Source organism: Arachis hypogaea, chromosome 5 (assembly GCF_003086295.3).
Source record: "Arachis hypogaea cultivar Tifrunner chromosome 5, arahy.Tifrunner.gnm2.J5K5, whole genome shotgun sequence".
Taxonomy (NCBI): Eukaryota; Viridiplantae; Streptophyta; class Magnoliopsida; order Fabales; family Fabaceae; genus Arachis; species Arachis hypogaea.
Window position 1 is genome coordinate 107480483 of NC_092040.1, and position 18397 is coordinate 107498879.

Consider the following 18397-nt stretch of genomic DNA (forward strand, 5'->3'; position numbering starts at 1 on the left):
CCTATACTGTTTGTATTTGCTATTAGTCTTTTCCATGAATTACGCAGAGGCATTAGATTAGAGTAACGCTGCGGCGGATGCATTATGAGAAGCTACATGATCATCAAAATAGAATAGGTGTGCAAGCGTGGCAAGGCTATATAGAGATGGAGTCTTATATATATTCTACTCTGTGATAGTATGATGTAATAAAAGATACAGATATTTTAATAGGAGTTATTGTACTCTTAGTATTTAGTAGGAGAACTATTTTTATTAACTTTGGTGTTAGATCTTGTAACTGGTGCGATATTTTAGTTTCTGCTATATTTTTTAGATTTGTAATGACGTTTTATTTTTTTATCATTATTCTGGATGACTATACTAAAAGAAATCATGATCTATAATTAGACATTGTTTGTGTTCTTTTTTCTTATTATAGGTTAAGTCTATAACTCAATAATTAAAAAATTATTCTTTTTTTTTAAATAATTTTTTTATTTTAATTTTATACTAAAATAACTATTTTTATATTTTAATAATTTATTAATTAATTTATATATATTACATACTATAAATATTTATTGAAAAAAAAATATATTGTGGTTAATAAAGATATTTTTGTTTTTTTAATTTATAAATATTTAATAAAATTTTTATTTATATTAATAATTTTGCACAATTAAAAATACAGAATTTAAGAATGAGTAAAATAAAATTAATTAAAATTATACGTAAATTAAATAAATATAAAACTATTTAATTAAAAGTTCTAACTATATATTTACTAATTAACAAACCAACATAGTCTCATGGAAAAGCAAAGATGCCTTAAGTTGGGGGACTTTGGTTTAAGTCATGTATGTCCCCTTCAATTTTGGAATTTTCTAAAATGTTGGAGCACTGGTGGACTTGTCGAGCCTTCAATTCCTTTTCATGTTTCAGCTGGGCGGGTGTTGGTGCATCGTGGATCTATATTTTGAAACCAAACTAGATAGATTATCGATTTATTGGTCCAATCCAATTTTGATTATACCGGTTTAGAATGAGATGGCCATGAAGAACAGTATTAGTAGCATGAGTTATAGTTTAAGTAATATAATTTTTTTTTAAAGGTTTTAGGTTCAAGTCCTATCGGTGTGGTAATAAGTGTGCGGATATAACCCTACTTCCCTCTTCCCTCTGCTAGTTTTCCTAAAAAAATACGAAAGAAAATGTAATGAATAAAAAAAACTAAATAATACTAAAAAAAAACAATGTTATATATTTTTTTACGTAATATCCAATAAATACGATGTTCGCTAAAGTAAAAGAAATAATAATTCAAATTTCTATTAATATACTGACTAATGTACTTAATAAAATTACCTAAAAAAATTTAATTAAAAAAAATTAATTTCCATTAACTAACATACCAACTAATATATATTTTCTAAATATACTGAGATTTAATTTGGTAAAATTTTTTAAAAAAGTGTTTTATTTTTTAAAAGTATAAATATTTTGTTTTGTGTTTAGTAAATTAAAAATTTTATATTCTTATGCTTACCGTTTTTAAAAGTTACGATGTTTTTAAAAACATTTAAGAGAGAATTTTTAAAATTGGTTTGTACTTATTAAAATTAAAATGTCTAATATAACTTCATACATTAATTAATATTCAAATTAATTCTTTTGGCAAGGTTTATTCTGTTGGATTTTTTTGTTGCTAATTCCGACAATAAATAGATTACCATCAAATTTTTTAGTAAATCCGACGGCATCTAGCAAATTTTTTGTAGTGAATGACGCAATTACTTATAACATGGTACCGATTAGCTTTTAGGGCTACACATAGATCGGATAATATCCGTATATCCGCAGTAATTATCTAGATCCGATCCGAATTTTGCGAATATTATCCGATCCACACTATGGTAGGATCGGATTGCGGATTTGGCAGTGATATCCGCGGATCCAATCTGCAGATCCGCATATCCGCACGTCTCATATAAATAGTATAGTTTAAGAAAGTAAATTTTAATGTGATATGAATTTTAGTATGTTATTTTAAATTTTATGATATCTTGTTTTTAATTTTTTTTATGTTGTATTTCAACTTAGAATAATTAAACGTAGATCTTGTGTTATTATTTTTTTGTTATTCAAGAGAACTTTTATTAATAATATTTTAGAAATAAATAGGCTTAAACATGTTAAAAAATAGATTTTATGGAGATTTTTGGTAAAAACAACCTTAAAATAGTTTTTTTTTAATTATACGGATATACCTGATATCCGATCCGATCCAATCTGCAAGTATGCGGATCAGGTCGGATCGGATTCAACCTAAAAAATTGGATATCGTATCCAATGCAATCTTATAAGTGCAGTGCAGATCGGATATATCCGATCCGTGTGCAGCCCTAATAACATTTAACGGATTGTGTTATATATTCTGTCACTGAATCCAACGAAACTTTGTGTCGGACTCTAAAAATTTGCCGGTAAATATTTTCCAGTGAAATTTATACCGTCGCATTTATTTCATCGTTGAATCTAACGATACTTAACGACTTTTTTGTAGTGTTATACTATTATTCTTTATATTCTGATAAATGTCTTATCTTGTCATAATATAAAAAATAAATGCATTCTTTGATGTTTAATTCTGCTTAGTTTTTCTCTATTAGTTATAAGTGAAACAATAAAATAAAGTGAAAGAGATGAGAATTATAATAATTTTTAGAATTTAGTTAATATGTGTCGTAAGGATATATAGTAAGTCTATTATTAGTGAAAAATTTTAAATTTTTTTATTTAATAAATATAAAACAAATACGTTAAAAAAATTAAATTTTTATATTTTTAATAATTTTTTTTAAAAGAAAGAGCTCAACACAGCACAATGGAGCATTCAGACAGAATAGAAGGTCAACTTAAAGAAGTACAAACACATTAAAAGAACCCCCTTGTCATCTCCGGCATGGCCATCAACAACTAAAGGGGTCCGCACCTCTCCACTCGTTGTGACTCAACACAGTCAAGTGAGTGATTTCTTCAACTCCTTTCCTTATATTCTGAAAAATTCGTCTATTCCTTTCCAGCCAGATGTTCCAAACGATCGCACATAAACTTCTCAATCGTGTCTCTCTATCCTCCCTCCTCCTTGGTTCCTCTGTCCAACACAGAAAATATTCTCGCATTGAACCTGAAATAGACCATTGTTGGCCAACTTTCGATAGACAAGCACACCACACCTGCTAAGCAAATTCACAGCATAGAAACAAGTGGTGCACCTGTTCCACATCCTTATTACATAGAGCACAAATTTTATCTTCCTGGCTAATGATCCCTAATCGGCTTAGCCGTTCTTTTGTATTCACCCTACCTATCAAGACAAACCAAGCAAATAGCTCTACTCTATGTGGAACTAGCCCTTTTCATATGATCTTTGTGAAGCTGTAGCTCATCACCTCCTCTGGAAGTATCGCCTTCTGCAAAATCTAACCAATGAGTTAGTTGAAAAAACTCCTTGTCTATCATATTTCCACACTACCATATCCTCACTGTTATTTACTAGTTTCACAGGACTCAATGCCTCATGTAATTGACCCACTAGACCCAACTCCCATTGAAAGAGCTCCCTCCTCCATTGGAAGTTCCAAATCCAATATAACCCGTCCCAAAACCCACAATCCCCTATAACAGATCCACATTGGTTGGAAACAGAGAAGAGCCTGAGAAACCGCTCTTTTAGAGGCCCTCCAAGCAGCCATATATCCTCCCAGAATCGCGTATGTCTCCCATCACCAACCTCCATAGACAAGCATGTAACCATCTTCTCCCTTATATGGTTATTCTTTATTTGTAGCTGGCAGATATCCTTCCACGGTCCTCCTTTCTTAGGCAGCATCTAAGTTGACAGCAGCTCATTAGGATTCAAATTATAGCAAGAACAAACCACCTTCTTCCATAACGGGCAATCCTCCTTAACGAACCACCACCACCACTTGAACAACATACCTGTGTTACGGAGCATAGCATCCCCAACTCCCAATCTGCCTAATTTTTTAGGAGCTTGCACCACTTCCCATCTTACTAATGCCATTCCATTACTACCATCATCCTTACTCCACAAGAACCTTCTTTGCAGTGAAATCAATTTCTCACCCACAGCTCTTGACATCTTGAACAAACTCAAATAATACACAGACATGCTATTTAAGACTGATTTAATTAGCACCAACTTCCTATCTTTATTCAGGACTTTAGCTTTCCACAAACTGAGCTTCTCCTCCACCTTATCTATTATAGGCTTTCTGGTCTTCACCAACCTTGGGTTTGCACCTAAAGGAACACCCAGGTATTTGACTGGTAGGCGGTAGCGACTCACCCTTACACCCCAGCAACTGGCACATACTCTAGACCCACTGTTCATCACAATTTATCGGAATCAAGCTCGACTTGTCAAAATTAATACTGAGGCCTGACATCAACTCAAAGCATCACAATAGCTGCTTGTAATTCTTGATAATTTCCTCCTCTGACGGGCAGAACAGAATTGTGTCATCAGCAAACTGAAGATATGACAGCGGTATACTATCTCTCCCAATCAGCAATGGTGATATACGTCCATTCCTGACTGCCTCTTCCACCATTCGATGTAGAACATCCACAACCAGTACAAATAAGAATGGAGAAAGTGGGTCACCTTGTCTCAGACCTCTTTTCATCTTGAACGGCTTAGATGGCGACCCATTTATCAGAACCGACATAGATGCAGTGGTCACACACTCCATAACCCACGATCTCCATCTATGGCCAAATCCCATCTTTTGCAAGACAATGTCCACAAATCTCCACTTCACTCTATCATATGCTTTTTGGAAATCTACCTTGATTATTGCTGCCTCTTTTTTTCTAAGTTTAAGCCAGTTTACCGTTTCACACGCAATGAGTGTCCCATCATGTATTTTTCTACCCTTTACAAATGCACTCTGAGTTTCCCCTACTAATGCTGGCATCACCGATCTCATCCTCCTAACCAAAACCTTAGAGATAACCTTGTAAACGCACCCAACCATGCTGATAGGACGCAAATCTTTAATCTCCTTTGCCCAGTGAACTTAGGCGCCAACGCCACCCACGTGATGTTAGAGTCTATCGGCAACCTTGACGTCTGAAAGAACCCCATCACCGCACCCGTGAATTCAGACCCAATATCACCCCAATACCTCTTGATAAAATTCATGTTGTACCTGTTGCATCCTGGTGCCTTAGAAGACTCACAATCTTACACGGCTTCTCTAATCTCCTCAGCTATAGGCAGCGCCTCTAGACTTACAGAGTCCTCCTGCTCTATCCTACTGACCAAACCATCTCTAAAGCCCATCATAGAAGAATTATCCTGGCAATATAATTCTTTGTAGTATTTCTTGATAGCAATTTTTATTCTAGCTTGATTACTGACCACCCTTCCGTTTATTAACAGTGTATCAATCCTATTGTTCCTCCATCTTGCTGAAGCTATATTGTGAAAGTATCTCATATTTTTGTCCATCTCCTTTGCTTGTCGAGACCGAAACATCTGTTTTCAATGGACTTCTTTTCTGACATACCACCTCTCACAATAAATAACCAGCGCCTTTCTTCTAATCTTCATCGTTCCATCATACACCCCAACACTTACCAAGTCATCAATCTTCTTAATCACTTTCTCAAACTTCGTAAAACTTTAATAATTTTTTTTAATTTATAATTTTAATTTATGTTCTTAAAATACATTATAGATAAACCTAACTTTTATAATGTCTCCTAAAGGTTGTCCCACCAGCTCCCACCCCTACCACCAATATTTGTGCTAATCCCACATTTAACTCCAATTTATTAATTAATTTATGTAGATACTCTATCAACAACATCCATAAAGAAAATCTTTATGTGCAACGGCTCTTACCCAATTACTCTTACCAACCACAGTCAAATTACATAAATGCCCTCACCAGAAAAGAAAAGATAAATTAATCAATCTCAATTAACGTCACAAAGAAACAAAAATCACAGTTGTCTAAGTGGGTGCTGACTAAGTCAATGAGTGCTTCATGATTGAGTTAGCGCTTAGCGGCGCCTCACAAGTCACTTGTCACAGCACCCTTCTTAGTTAGCATGCTATATATTATTTAGAGTCTAGACTCTAGCATACCATATGCACCTTCCTCCTTTAACTTCACTTTGCTACTTCGCCTCCTCAAAAAGAAAATAACCCAAACAACAAACACAGCCACCATAGTATTTTAAGTTTTGAATTGAAATTGAAGTGTTCAGTGATATGTCCCCCGAAGCTAATTTCACCGGAACCGGTGAAGAGAGGTCAAACTCTTTATTATCCAACGCGCGCTGCACCTTCTGCTTTCCCTGCTGCTTCGGTTCCCGTCGTTCCGCCAGCGTCGGCATCGCGTGGTGGGAGCGCGTCAGAACAAGGTCATGGTCCGAGTCCCAGACCCAGGCGGTGACCGGAAGCGTCGGTGTTCGGTGGTGGGCGCGTGGATTCATGAAAGTGCGCGAGTGGTCAGAGATCGTCGCGGGGCCACGCTGGAAGACCTTCATTCGGCGGTTTAACCGTAGCCGTAGTGGGGGAGGAAACGGTGGTCGTTACGGGCAAGTGGGGAAATACCAATACGACCCCTTGAGTTACGCGCTGAACTTCGACGAGGGCCCGGGACAAAACGGAGATTCCGATGACCATAGTTATGAAGGGTTTCGGAATTTCTCGTGCCGTTACGCAGCTGCTCCTGTTTCTTCTGCCGCTCCTCCGTTCAAGTCCGTTACTACTGATGTGAGTGAAGACGACGTCGTTTTTGGATGAAAAGAGAAAGCGCCGTTTAGGCTAAATTGCGCCTAGTGGGTATCTGCGCTTATTGCGCGAGATTAACGTCATCATCATCAGCGTGGCGTGGCGTGGCGGAGACTCCCTTTTTTGGTCTTATTACTAATATAGTAATTTATTTATTTTATATTATCCTTTTTCTTTTTGACAGATATATTTTCCTACTTCCTACTGTATATAATGTTCATCATTAATATCTGTTAGTAGAGTACTAATAGCAGATTAATATCATGTTTTTTTCTCAATTGATAACGTGTGTTAGAGATAATTTAGTACCAGGGTGTTGCGCAGATTATGGAAACTTGTAGCTCCTGTAAAAACTGTGATTATGGCGTAAAAAGATTGTAAGTAATAAAAGGATATTTTTAAGTTTGGTTTAAGAGATAATATCAATAATTCAATGTCATGCCCTTGTTTTTTCTCAATGGTTGGTGACGTGTATTAAAAAAAGAAAAAAGAAAAACTATGGGCGGGCAAGAAGAATTGTGGGTAATAATAAAAGAATATTTCGGGTTTAGGATATGTGATTAAAGAAGAGTTTGTTGGGTCCAAATGCTTCGTAATGGTAAAAGATACAAAGTATTCAGTATTCACATATTTGTTTTGAACATTATTTGTTTATTTAGGAGCTGCAGAATGGATAATATAGACTTAGTTTTGATAGCTTGCGAATTCATTTTTTAACGAAATTAATTGCTAGTCAGAATTATTGGGGATCCGTCTATTGTCAAAAACTCAAAATTAAATATCTCTCTACTTTTGTTCTTTGTCAATTCATGACAAGTATAATAATTGTTGGGTAATGTAGCAAGTTATACATGTGTTTTGGACTTTTGTTGGTTGCTTCAGGAACTGGATAAATATTTTCTTAGGAGCGTGTTGGAACAGCTTATGTTATTTGCTTTGAGTGCGGTTTTGATGTTTGATAGGTAGGGAAATGTTCCTATCTTCTAATTTTCCAAACGACAAAAGGAAATAATGGTGTCAATATCCATTCTAGCATAGTTGTCAGACCAAACTGGTAATCGAATCGGATAAGTTATTGGGTCAATGGATCACTAGTTCAATTGATAGGTCATTAATTGAACTGGTTGATTCGGTACTATGCAAATAAAAAATAAAAATAGTCAAAAATTTAAAATTATAATTTAAAATACATATTTTTACTAATATTTTAAAAATATTAAGCTATTCTAAATAATATGAACAAAAAACAATAAGTATTTTGTTATTTTAACATTTTTATAAATATTTTTATATTATTTTTATATTAAAATAATTATTATTTATAAATTTTAATAATTTATTAATTAGTTTATATCTATTATATTATTATATACTACAAGTATTTATTAAAAAATAAAACTAATAGATATTATATAATTATGAAAAAAATAAATAAATTTATAATTATTGTTAAATAAAAATATAATTAATTTAAGAATAAGTGAATTTATAACTAAATTTAAAATAAATTAGATAGAAAAAAAATTATTTGATAGAAGATATGTATATATATTATAATTTGCTTTAATAATAACGAAAATCATTACAGTCTGGTAGCTGTGAATAATGTCACGTTTCTAAAAGGGGAGGGGTTTGAATCTCAACTTTAAAATTTTGTTAAAATTTAACCCTTAATCGGTTCGATTGGACCGAGTATTACCGAGTTCGCACCGAGTTTAACCGATTCATACCAGTTTTCAACTTTATACGGTCCGATTCACCAATTTTTTTATTAAACCGGTCAATCTAGTTCGATTTTTACAACACTGCATTTTAGTCTCTAAAATTAATTAAATAAATAAATTTTTTATTTTTTTTAAATAGCTGACTTAGACGTTTATTTTAGATATGTGATTTTCTTTAATTCTGGGGTAAATTTTTGTTTCACAAGTATTAGTCTAATACTGATATAAATTGATAAATATATTATAATAGTTATTTCATATCAATATCTTTTAATTGTATTGAGTGTCTTAAATTGGTTTATACAAATTTAACAATGAAAATTTGTGACCACTAATTAAGTAACATGAATCAATTATCGATACAATATTTGCCAAAATTAAAATATATTCATATCAAATGATCAACTAGTCATTTCAGTAGTTAGAAGTAAAATCAAATCAGACTAAGTTTAAATATGAGTCTATATTATTAACAATAAAGTCTACTTTTTTTTTTTAAACAAAAGAGCTCAACACAATAAAGTGGAGCAACCAAAATTAGACAACAAACCAAACAAACAATTAAAAAAGTTAACACAACAACAGAAAAAAATTCTCATGTCATCTCCCGCATAGCCATCAACAACCTAAGGAATTTACACCTCTCCACTCATTGCAACTAAGCAAGGTCATGTTGATGATTTCTTTTACTCATCTGCTCTTGTTCTAAAATATCCTCATATTCCTTTTCAACCAAATGATCACACAGAAGTCCATCAACCACTGTTTTCGATCCTCTTTTCGATGCAGCTCTTCTGTCCAGCTAAAAAAATGTTCCTTCATCAAACCTGGAAAAGACCACTGGCGGCCAAAACCAGATATCCACGCACTCCACACCTGTCAAGCAAAATCACAACCAATATCATCCTGACTAATAATCCCGAGCCAGCTCAGTCTTTCCTTTGTATTCACCCTGTCTATCAAGATAAACCAAGCAAACAGCTCCACTCTTGGCGGAACTAAACCTTTTGAAATGGTCTTAGTGAAGCTGTAACTGGTTACATCCTCTGGAAGCATCTCCTCCTGCAATACCTGCACGAATGAGTTAGTAGAAAAAACACCTAATCTATCATATTTCCAAACAACTATGTCCTCTCTGTTATTTACTAGCCTCACAGGAATCAAAATCTCATGTAACTGACTCAGAAGATCCAGCTCCCACTGAAAGAGCTCTCGCCTCCATTGGAAGTTCCAAATCCACTCTACCATCCCAAAACCCACAATCCCCTATAACCGATCCGCATTGGTTTGAAATAGAGAAAATCCTGGGAAACTGATCTTTCAAAGCTTTATTATGTAACCAAACATCCTCCCAGAACCGAGTCTGTTGCTCATCACCAATCTCCATGGACAAGCCTGTAATCATCTTATCCCTTATATGTTGCTCTTTGAATTGTATTTGGCAGATATCCTTCCAAGGACTTCCTCTGGTAGGTAGCACTTGAGTGGGCAATAGCTCATACAGATTCAGATTATTAGAGGAACATACCACCTTCTTCCACAACGAACACTCTTCCTGTGCAAACCGCCACCACCACCTAAACAACAGTGTAGTGTTACGAACCAAAGCATCTCCAACCCCCAACCCACCTACCTTCTTCGGAGCCTGTACCAATTCCTATCTCACTAGAGCCATACCACTCCTACCATTCTCCTTGCTCTAAAAGAATCTTCTCTGCAAAGAGATTAATTTCTCAGCAATAGCCTTCGGCATCTTGTATAAACTCAAATAATACACTGGCAAGCTATTTAAAACTGATTTGATAAGCACCAACTTTATGGCTTTGTTTAGCACCTTAGCTTTCCAAAGGCTGAGTTTGACCTCCACCTTGTCAATTATAGGCTTCCAGGTCTTTACCAACCTCAGATTTGCTCCTAAGGGAATTCCAAGGTATTTAACAGGAAGGGTTCCTTCCTTACAACCCAATAAGCTACACATACGTTATAGTCACTACTCCTCGCAATTGATTGGAATCAGACTGGACTTATCAAAATTAACACTTAGACTTGACATCAACTCAAAGCATCACAGAAGCCGCTTGTAATTCTTCATAGTCTCCTCTTCTTGTGGGCAGAACAAAATAGTGTTGTCAGCAAATTGAAGATGTGACAACTCTATACTGTCTCTCCCAACCACCAATGGTGATATTCTCCTGTTCCTAACTGCCTCTCTAACCATTCTATGCAGAACATCCACAACTAGCACAAACAAGAACAGAAAAAGCAGGTCCCCTTATCTTAATCCCCTTTCCATTTTGAACGACTTAGTTGGCAAACCATTTATCAAGACCGACATAGATGCCGTGGTCACACACTCCATAACCCATGCCCTCCATCTGCGCCCAAAACCCATCTTCTGCAATACCATATCCACAAAACTTCACTTGACTTTATCATATGCTTTTTGGAAATCTATCTTGATAATAACTGCCTCCTTTTTCCTCAGCTTAAGCCAGTGTATAGTTTCACACGCAATGAGAGCCCCATCATGAATTTTTCTCTCCTTTACAAAAGTACTCTAAGTTTTTCCTACTAATCCTGGCATAACTAACCTCATCCTCCTAACTAGCACCTTCGAAATAACCTTATACATACTCCCCACCATATATACTAATAGGTCTCAGGTCTTTAATCTCCTTTCTACCAACGAATTTAGAGGCCAACGCCACCCAGATTATATTGGCATCTACGGGCAGCTTAGACGTCTGAAAAAATCCAACACAACTGCCATGAATTCAAATACAATCTCATCCCAACACCTCTTTATAAAATTCATGTTGTACCCATAACAACCTGGCGCTTTGGAATACTCACAATTTCACACTGCCTCTCTAATGTCCTCAGCCGATGGCATCGCCTCCAAGGTCCCAGCGTCTTCCTCAGTTATCATTTCCATCAGACCATCTCTGAACCCTACCATAGGTGAAACTTCCTGATGATACAAATCTTTGTAAAACTCTCTAATAGCTATTTTTATTCTAGCTTGATTCCTCACCAATCTGCCATTAACCACTAAAGCATCAACCTTATTATTTCTCCTTCTTGCTGAAACTATATTGTGAAAATATCTTGTATTTTTGTCCATGTCCTTCGCTTGTCGAGACCAGGACATCTGTTTCCAGTGAACCTTTTTCCTAACATACCACTTCTCACAGCAAGTAGCTAACGCCTTTCTTCTAGCCTCCATTGTTCCATCATACGCTCCACCCTTACCATATCATCAATCTTCTTGATCTCCTCTTCAAGCTTCAAAATTTTCTTATCTATATCACCAAAGTTGGCCTTATGCCATCTCTCCAATGGAACCGTCAACGACTTCAATTTATCTGTGAACTACATCTCTCCTAAACCTCTCCACTCCTCCTTAACCATTCTAATAAAACCTTCTTGTGTAAATCACGAGTCCAGACTACGGAACAGTCTAGGACCTTCCCTCAGAGTTTTCTCTTCCACTATTAAAAGGCAATGATCTGACAAATCCCTTGGACCACCTCTTAACTGAGTCTCTGGAAACTCTTCCAGCCATTCCAAACGAACCAGAGCTCTATCAATACAACTGCATGAACGGCCTCGAAACCATGTAAACTTATGATCGGTGAGCGGTAAGTCCACTACGTGCATATCTTGTATCCAATTCTTGAAATCTTTAGCAGATAGAGGTAGACTAGTAGTACCTTTCTGTTCCTCCACATGTACTATCTCATTAAAGTCTCCCATGAAATAACAAGGAACCTGATATAACCCAGCAATGTAACTCAACTCCTCCCACACATGACTCTTCTCATCTCCACTATGCGCACCAAAGACCAAGACAATAGCACAGCTGAAATTATTCTTCAACAAGACTCCTTCAACACATAGCACCTATCCCCCTTATAGCAATTATTCATTTTAAAAATTAATTCATCCCAAATTATCAAAAGTCCACCAGATGCACCTTTAGAGCCTACATATTCCCACCCTACACCATCATTTTCCCAAATTCTTGCAACGTCAAATCTCGTCACTACTTGTCTTTTAGTCTCAATCAAACCTAATATGTTCAAATTATGTTTATCTTTTAGGTCATTCACCATTCTCATCTTTCCATCACCTCGTAACCCCCTAACATTCTAAGAACTAAAAATCATTTAAAACTTTTTGACACACCTATTTTTTATTTTTGGGTCTGCACTGTCTCATCTTCGCCTTCTGTTTTTTCATCTTCCTTTTCTGTGCTATTTTTTCATTCTATGCTTGGAAAATTGTCATGATGTCATCTTCTTCATTGCACAACATAGAACCTGACACCATTGCCAGCTCCCAAGTTCTCTTGTTTTCCAGCATCTGCTTTTCTAACTTAAAGCACTGAGTGTCACTATCCTCCACATCGTTGTCAAGTTCTCCCTACCTGGAATCAGCTCTTCCAAAGCCTTCCTTATCACGCCCGAGAGCGAACCTCCTGCCATATTGATAAAGTAAATTACCTCCAACAAATTTTAGTTCAAGATTGCTAGCATCTACGTCACCAACCCCTGTTTCTGCAACAAACTCCAGAGAGTGACCCTCAACCGCGTTCACTACTCCCTCCTCTACCCGTGCAGCTGCTTCAACTTCCTTGTCATGAGCATCCCCCCACTCACCAGTTTCCACCACCATCTGAACCGCCCTGCCATTAGGCTATAGCATGACCTCGGCGGATGGAGCCCATGTTCTGCCCTCAAAGCCATGGCCCCCAACATCGACCATGACAGTAACAGCATCTCCAACAGGTCGGGTACGGTCAACCCCATCGCATATCAAATGGCTCTTCTGTACTGCTGCCCACCGGCTTCCTCTTTGGCCATCCCCGGCGGATATGTCTCCGTCTTCTTCAACGATGGCCATGTTGTCAACAGGGTGAGCATCACCTCTTCGCACACTAGTGACCCGCTGCAGGTTCACCATCTGACCTGGGGAGCCCAACGTAGTTCCACTATTAGCGTGCCCAGTAGCTAATGCATTTAGGCCCAACCCGCTAGAGTTTCCTTTCCTCTCCTTCTCTTGATGCCTGGCCCAAGCCTTAGTGATACCCACTTTTTTTTCTTAGCTGACCCCCTTTTCAGCCCATTAACCATAGAACTAAACGCGCATGTAACAGTTCTATCAGATTTTACATCGTAGCTCATACCATTCCCACCCCCAAGATCAGCGTTCCCTTAATTGACTCCATTAACTACATGATCAGTTACGATATTTCCGCGATTATGATTGATATTGTGATTAATCCATTCATTCAAATTAACCTCAGGAATGACTAATCTGTCCTTCTCATCGTCCTCTCCCTGTTTCATCACCATTAACAAACCTTCATCATGATCGTCCTCCCTGCCTGGGCTTGTACTTACGATATCCTGATTCCAGATCTCACATATAGTAAACTCCTTATCAACCATAATTTTCCTGCACTGCAAGCCACACGCCTCATGCACAACCTCCTTCACTAAAATATCAAAGCCACCGGAACCAATAGTGATATGGATCCATTCCTGAATAACGTCCATTATGAATGTATTAATATGCACACGACCTACAGTGAACGAGCTGCACAATTCTATTTCTTCTACACACCCAACTACTTCTCCCCACTGTCCTTTTATCATATTGAAGGTGTTGAATGACCATGCATGCAACGGAACTCCAAAACATTCGAGCCATACCCTTCTCGTTTCACTATGCTCCAACTCCTCTTACCTCCATACCCGGTGGAAGAATTGTAAGAGACAGTTCAATTTAAAATTGTATGTTTCTTCAGCATGCAGAACACTATCAAATGTCAAAAGAGCTTTGTACGCTCCTATTTCCCGAATTTGGGTGACAGAAGGCACGTTCTTCGTAATCATATCCCTCAAAGCGATGAAATTCATAGGCTTCGTCGTAGTTCCTACTAAACTTCTCTATAACCATTCCAGATTTTCTTCCGCCACTGCTACTTCCACTTTCCTTGTCTTTCCATTCTCAAGTGAGGTTTTTATGATTTTCTTCGTCCGTACTTCATGTCCCGTTGACGAAGGACCCTCGTTGCCTACTTCCCGATGTGGCTGCCTAACAGTTTGGTGAAGTTTGTCTTCTCCTTTCTGTCCCTTATCTATGTTCGTGGTTTCGGCCATTCTTCTGTACTTAGCCTCACCCACAAAGATAATTTTACCCCTCAGTCTAAGTCGATTCATTTCTGCTATAACTTTCAAGGCCCCCTTTCGTTGTGTACTGTATGAAGGCAAAAATGTAGATCTCACCATTTTTTTGTTTTCGGGAAAGATATATATCATTCATGCACCCAATCCATTTGAACAACTGGAATAACTCTCTCTTCGATATGTCTTCAGGGAGATTATCCATAAAAATGAAGAAAGATTCATGTTCTAGCCGCTGATACTCTTCTCTGTTCCAAATTCTAGGATCCTTGCCATTTTCCTTAGGAATGATATTTTAACAATAAAACCTACTTACAAATATTAAAGTTTAACTCACCACAAATTCATGGGGAATTGGTTTGAGCTCGATCATGACACATTTAAATAATATGAACATAATTTACAAAAATTATAACTTATATTTATTGCCTTTATATATTAATTATATTTCATATGATCTATCAAAATTATTATAAAAAGATAACTATAAATAATTATATAAAAATATTATTAGAGACACATTAATTATTTCTCTCTTATATGATGAAAAAAGTTAGATATTAATATTATAAATTAAAGGTATAAATAACTGATACATTAATATAAATAATTATAATAAGCAATATATAATTGTATTACGTGTGTGCCAGTGAATTGAATATACCCATGTGTAATTAATGTATGTATTAGTGTTGCAGGCCCAATATGTTCATCTCAGCTAGCTTATGTTGCTTCAGCCAAATCAAAATATGAGCCCATTACATTTGAAGAACAAGCTTCAGCCCACATGTAATGGTGAGCAACACATTAGTTTCATGAAGTTAAGAGAAAGGGTTCAACAATTCATAGTTGATCAAAGAAAAAAAAAATCGAACAGTTGGCAACGTTAGAAAAGAAGTAAGAGACAAAAAGGACACAAGGACATTACAAGATCAAACTGCAGAAGGTCACTAGCTGAGTTTGGAAGAGCAAAACAAAAACGCAGTGCATTGAGTAGCAGCTGTATTGGCACAAAATGGAAAAAATTTTGCATGCCAAGGAAGACAGCACCTTCAAGGATAGCAGAGAATTAAAATTTCAAAGGTTAGTAGGGCAACAACAAAATACAAGAACAATAGAGGTAGTGGAGCAAAATAAAAAAGTATTGAATGCCAAAGAAGACGACTGTAACAGGAAAAGGGTACTAGAAATTGGAAGAGACAATGAAAAAATTTTGAAGAACAAACTGCATTCTATAAAGCAAGGCTCACAACATCATTGAAGCGAGGAAAAAAGAGTGCCATTGGAGCATCATTACTCACACTTGAGCAGGAATTATTTTTTTCAACTTTAAGCTTCATTTAAAATTTTAGTATTATGGCTATCTAATGTTATCTTTTTGTAATTGAGAAAAAGACTTATGATTGTGAGTAGAAAAATATAAAAAGGCTATGCCAAAAGAAATAAGAGAAATGCATGAAAAAGCCAAGATAGTTTTCGTGTAATTTGGTTTTGTTGAACTAAGGTTTAGTTCTCCTCGCCAAGTTGGGATAGCACTTGGTGACTGACTGAACCAGTGAGTTCTCTTTTGTCAAGTTGGGACAGCACTTGGTGGTAGCTAAATTTGGGTATAAGCTTAGAATTTAATACTAGATGAATTAGGTTTATAATTTACTGGTATTGGTGTATGTAATCTAGTTTATTATAGTGAAAATTTCGCTATGGTTGTGGTGAAGAATAGATGTAGATTTCATGGCACTAGAAAATCGAATTAGAATACGTGCTGGCCTCATTCTCTTCTTCCCTTCTCTGTTTATTTCTGGTTTTAGAGACAAAACAAAAAAAATTTCCTGCATAATCAGCTTCCGTAAAAAAAAAAAAAAAAACAGAGCTAAAGAAGTTCACCTCTGGGTTCAACTTGATTCAACCCCCTTCTCGAGTTCTAGCAGTTTTATCAATTAAGGTCTCATAGAATCAAGTTTCACAACTTAGAGTAAAGATCCATGGTCAACAATATGGGTGCTAACATCATGGCGTACACACTTATTGAAGGGCAGTCCAACAATAGACCTCCCTACTTTAACGACAGCAACTACTCATACTGGAAAGAGAGAATGAGAATCTTCGTGCAGCCAATCGACTACAATTTCTGGAAGATTATTGTCAATGGATCTGATATTCCAACAAAGCAAAATGGTTGATAGATATGTGGTGGCAAAAGAAGACAATGAGTGGACAGAGGAAGAAAAGAAGAAGGTTGAACTCAATGCCAAGGCAATTAACTTAATGCACTGTGCTATAATTTTGAAGAATATAGAAAAGTTTTAAAGTGAAAAACTGCTAAGAAAATCTAGGACAAGCTCAAACTCACCCATGAAGGAACTAAACAAGTGAGAGAGATAAGAATAGACATGTTTATGAAGGAGTACCGGATGCTCACCATGAACGAGGATGAGAGCATCGATTAGATATTCGAAAGATTTTCAATAATTATCAACAACCTGAATGCTATGGGGAAGAGTTATTCCAAAGAAACATTAATAAGAAATATCTTAGAGAATCTTACGAAGAAGTGGGAAGTAAAAAGTACATTCATCTCTAAAAGAAGTTAATTGTTAAAAATTATTTATGATGAGCTAAAATGCGTGTCTACCTATTAATATAGCGGAAATCCTTTAAAGTTGCATGCCAAAATTTCAGAGAAGCGAGGCTTTTAACCGAATTCACCGATCTGTTCCTTTTAAAGTTGAGGTTCCAACTCTTGATAGCTTTATTTGCTACCCACTAGACCAAGATCAACATAACTAATTATCTTGTAAAGAAAAATATTATCATTTATTATTGTTCTCCAATTTTGGCTTCACAACTTTTGGCATCGTAGATTTAGAATATAATGAAATTTTTACTGTATGATTGTAAGTGATTTAATATCTTAGTCTCAAGTTCAATAAACTTATGATATTGCAATTAAAATGTTAAAAAAGAAAAAAATATATGTTCAGACTATAAGAGGTTCATTTATAAATAAGATTTGTGATCTCATCGCAAACTATGTCTTCGCTTGAAACTTCAATCAAAAAATTCTGTACATGCTCTAGGGGTGAGATATGCATGAATTAGAAGATTTATGTGCACATAGATTTAGATAAAAAAAAAAATTTCTCCATTTCAACCACATCCCAAATTCATCCTAAAGATAACCATAAGATTAACAATAGCACATATAGAATAAAAGTTATGCCAAAGGGTTGTCTCCACAAATGAAGCTTGAATTTCTTCATATTACCTTCTTTCCATTTTTTGCTTTTCTCTTTCCTTCTTGTTTTGAAACTCTTATTTTTTCTCCCTCAAGTTATTCTGTAAATCAGTTTCAGTAGTTTGAATATAATTAACATATCATAAAGCTATCCAAAATAAAATGTTGAGTGAATGTCAGGATACAACTAAAGTAATAAATCAACACAAATAGTAGATGCAAAATTAGCGACATTATCAACAAATAAGTTATATCCGAAACATGTCACAAAAACGCTAAAAAAAGACGTTTATACCTGCTCCTCTCTTTTGACTTTGTTCTCTCGTTCTACAGCATGCTGAACAACTTTTATTTTAGATATATATTCATCGATCAAAATCTTCCTATCCTTGTATCCCTTAAATAAAAGATTTTTTGTTCTCATTAAAAATGT

At 35.8% G+C, this 18397-nt stretch overlaps 1 protein-coding gene across 1 annotated transcript; it reads left to right on the plus strand.

Annotated features, from left to right (window-relative positions):
* The first annotated feature begins 6289 nt into the window (after positions 1-6289).
* Positions 6290-6826, plus strand: LOC112802562 (uncharacterized). Its single transcript, XM_025845827.3, has one exon. It carries the CDS (start codon positions 6290-6292, stop codon positions 6824-6826), a length of 537 nt encoding a protein of 178 aa, XP_025701612.1.
* Positions 6827-18397: the final 11571 nt, after the last annotated feature.

What these genes read in the sequence shown, in the direction of transcription:
- LOC112802562 (XM_025845827.3), top strand. Translation starts at nt 6,290, where the DNA reads ATGTCCCCCGAAGCTAATTTCACCGGAACCGGTGAAGAGAGGTCAAAC.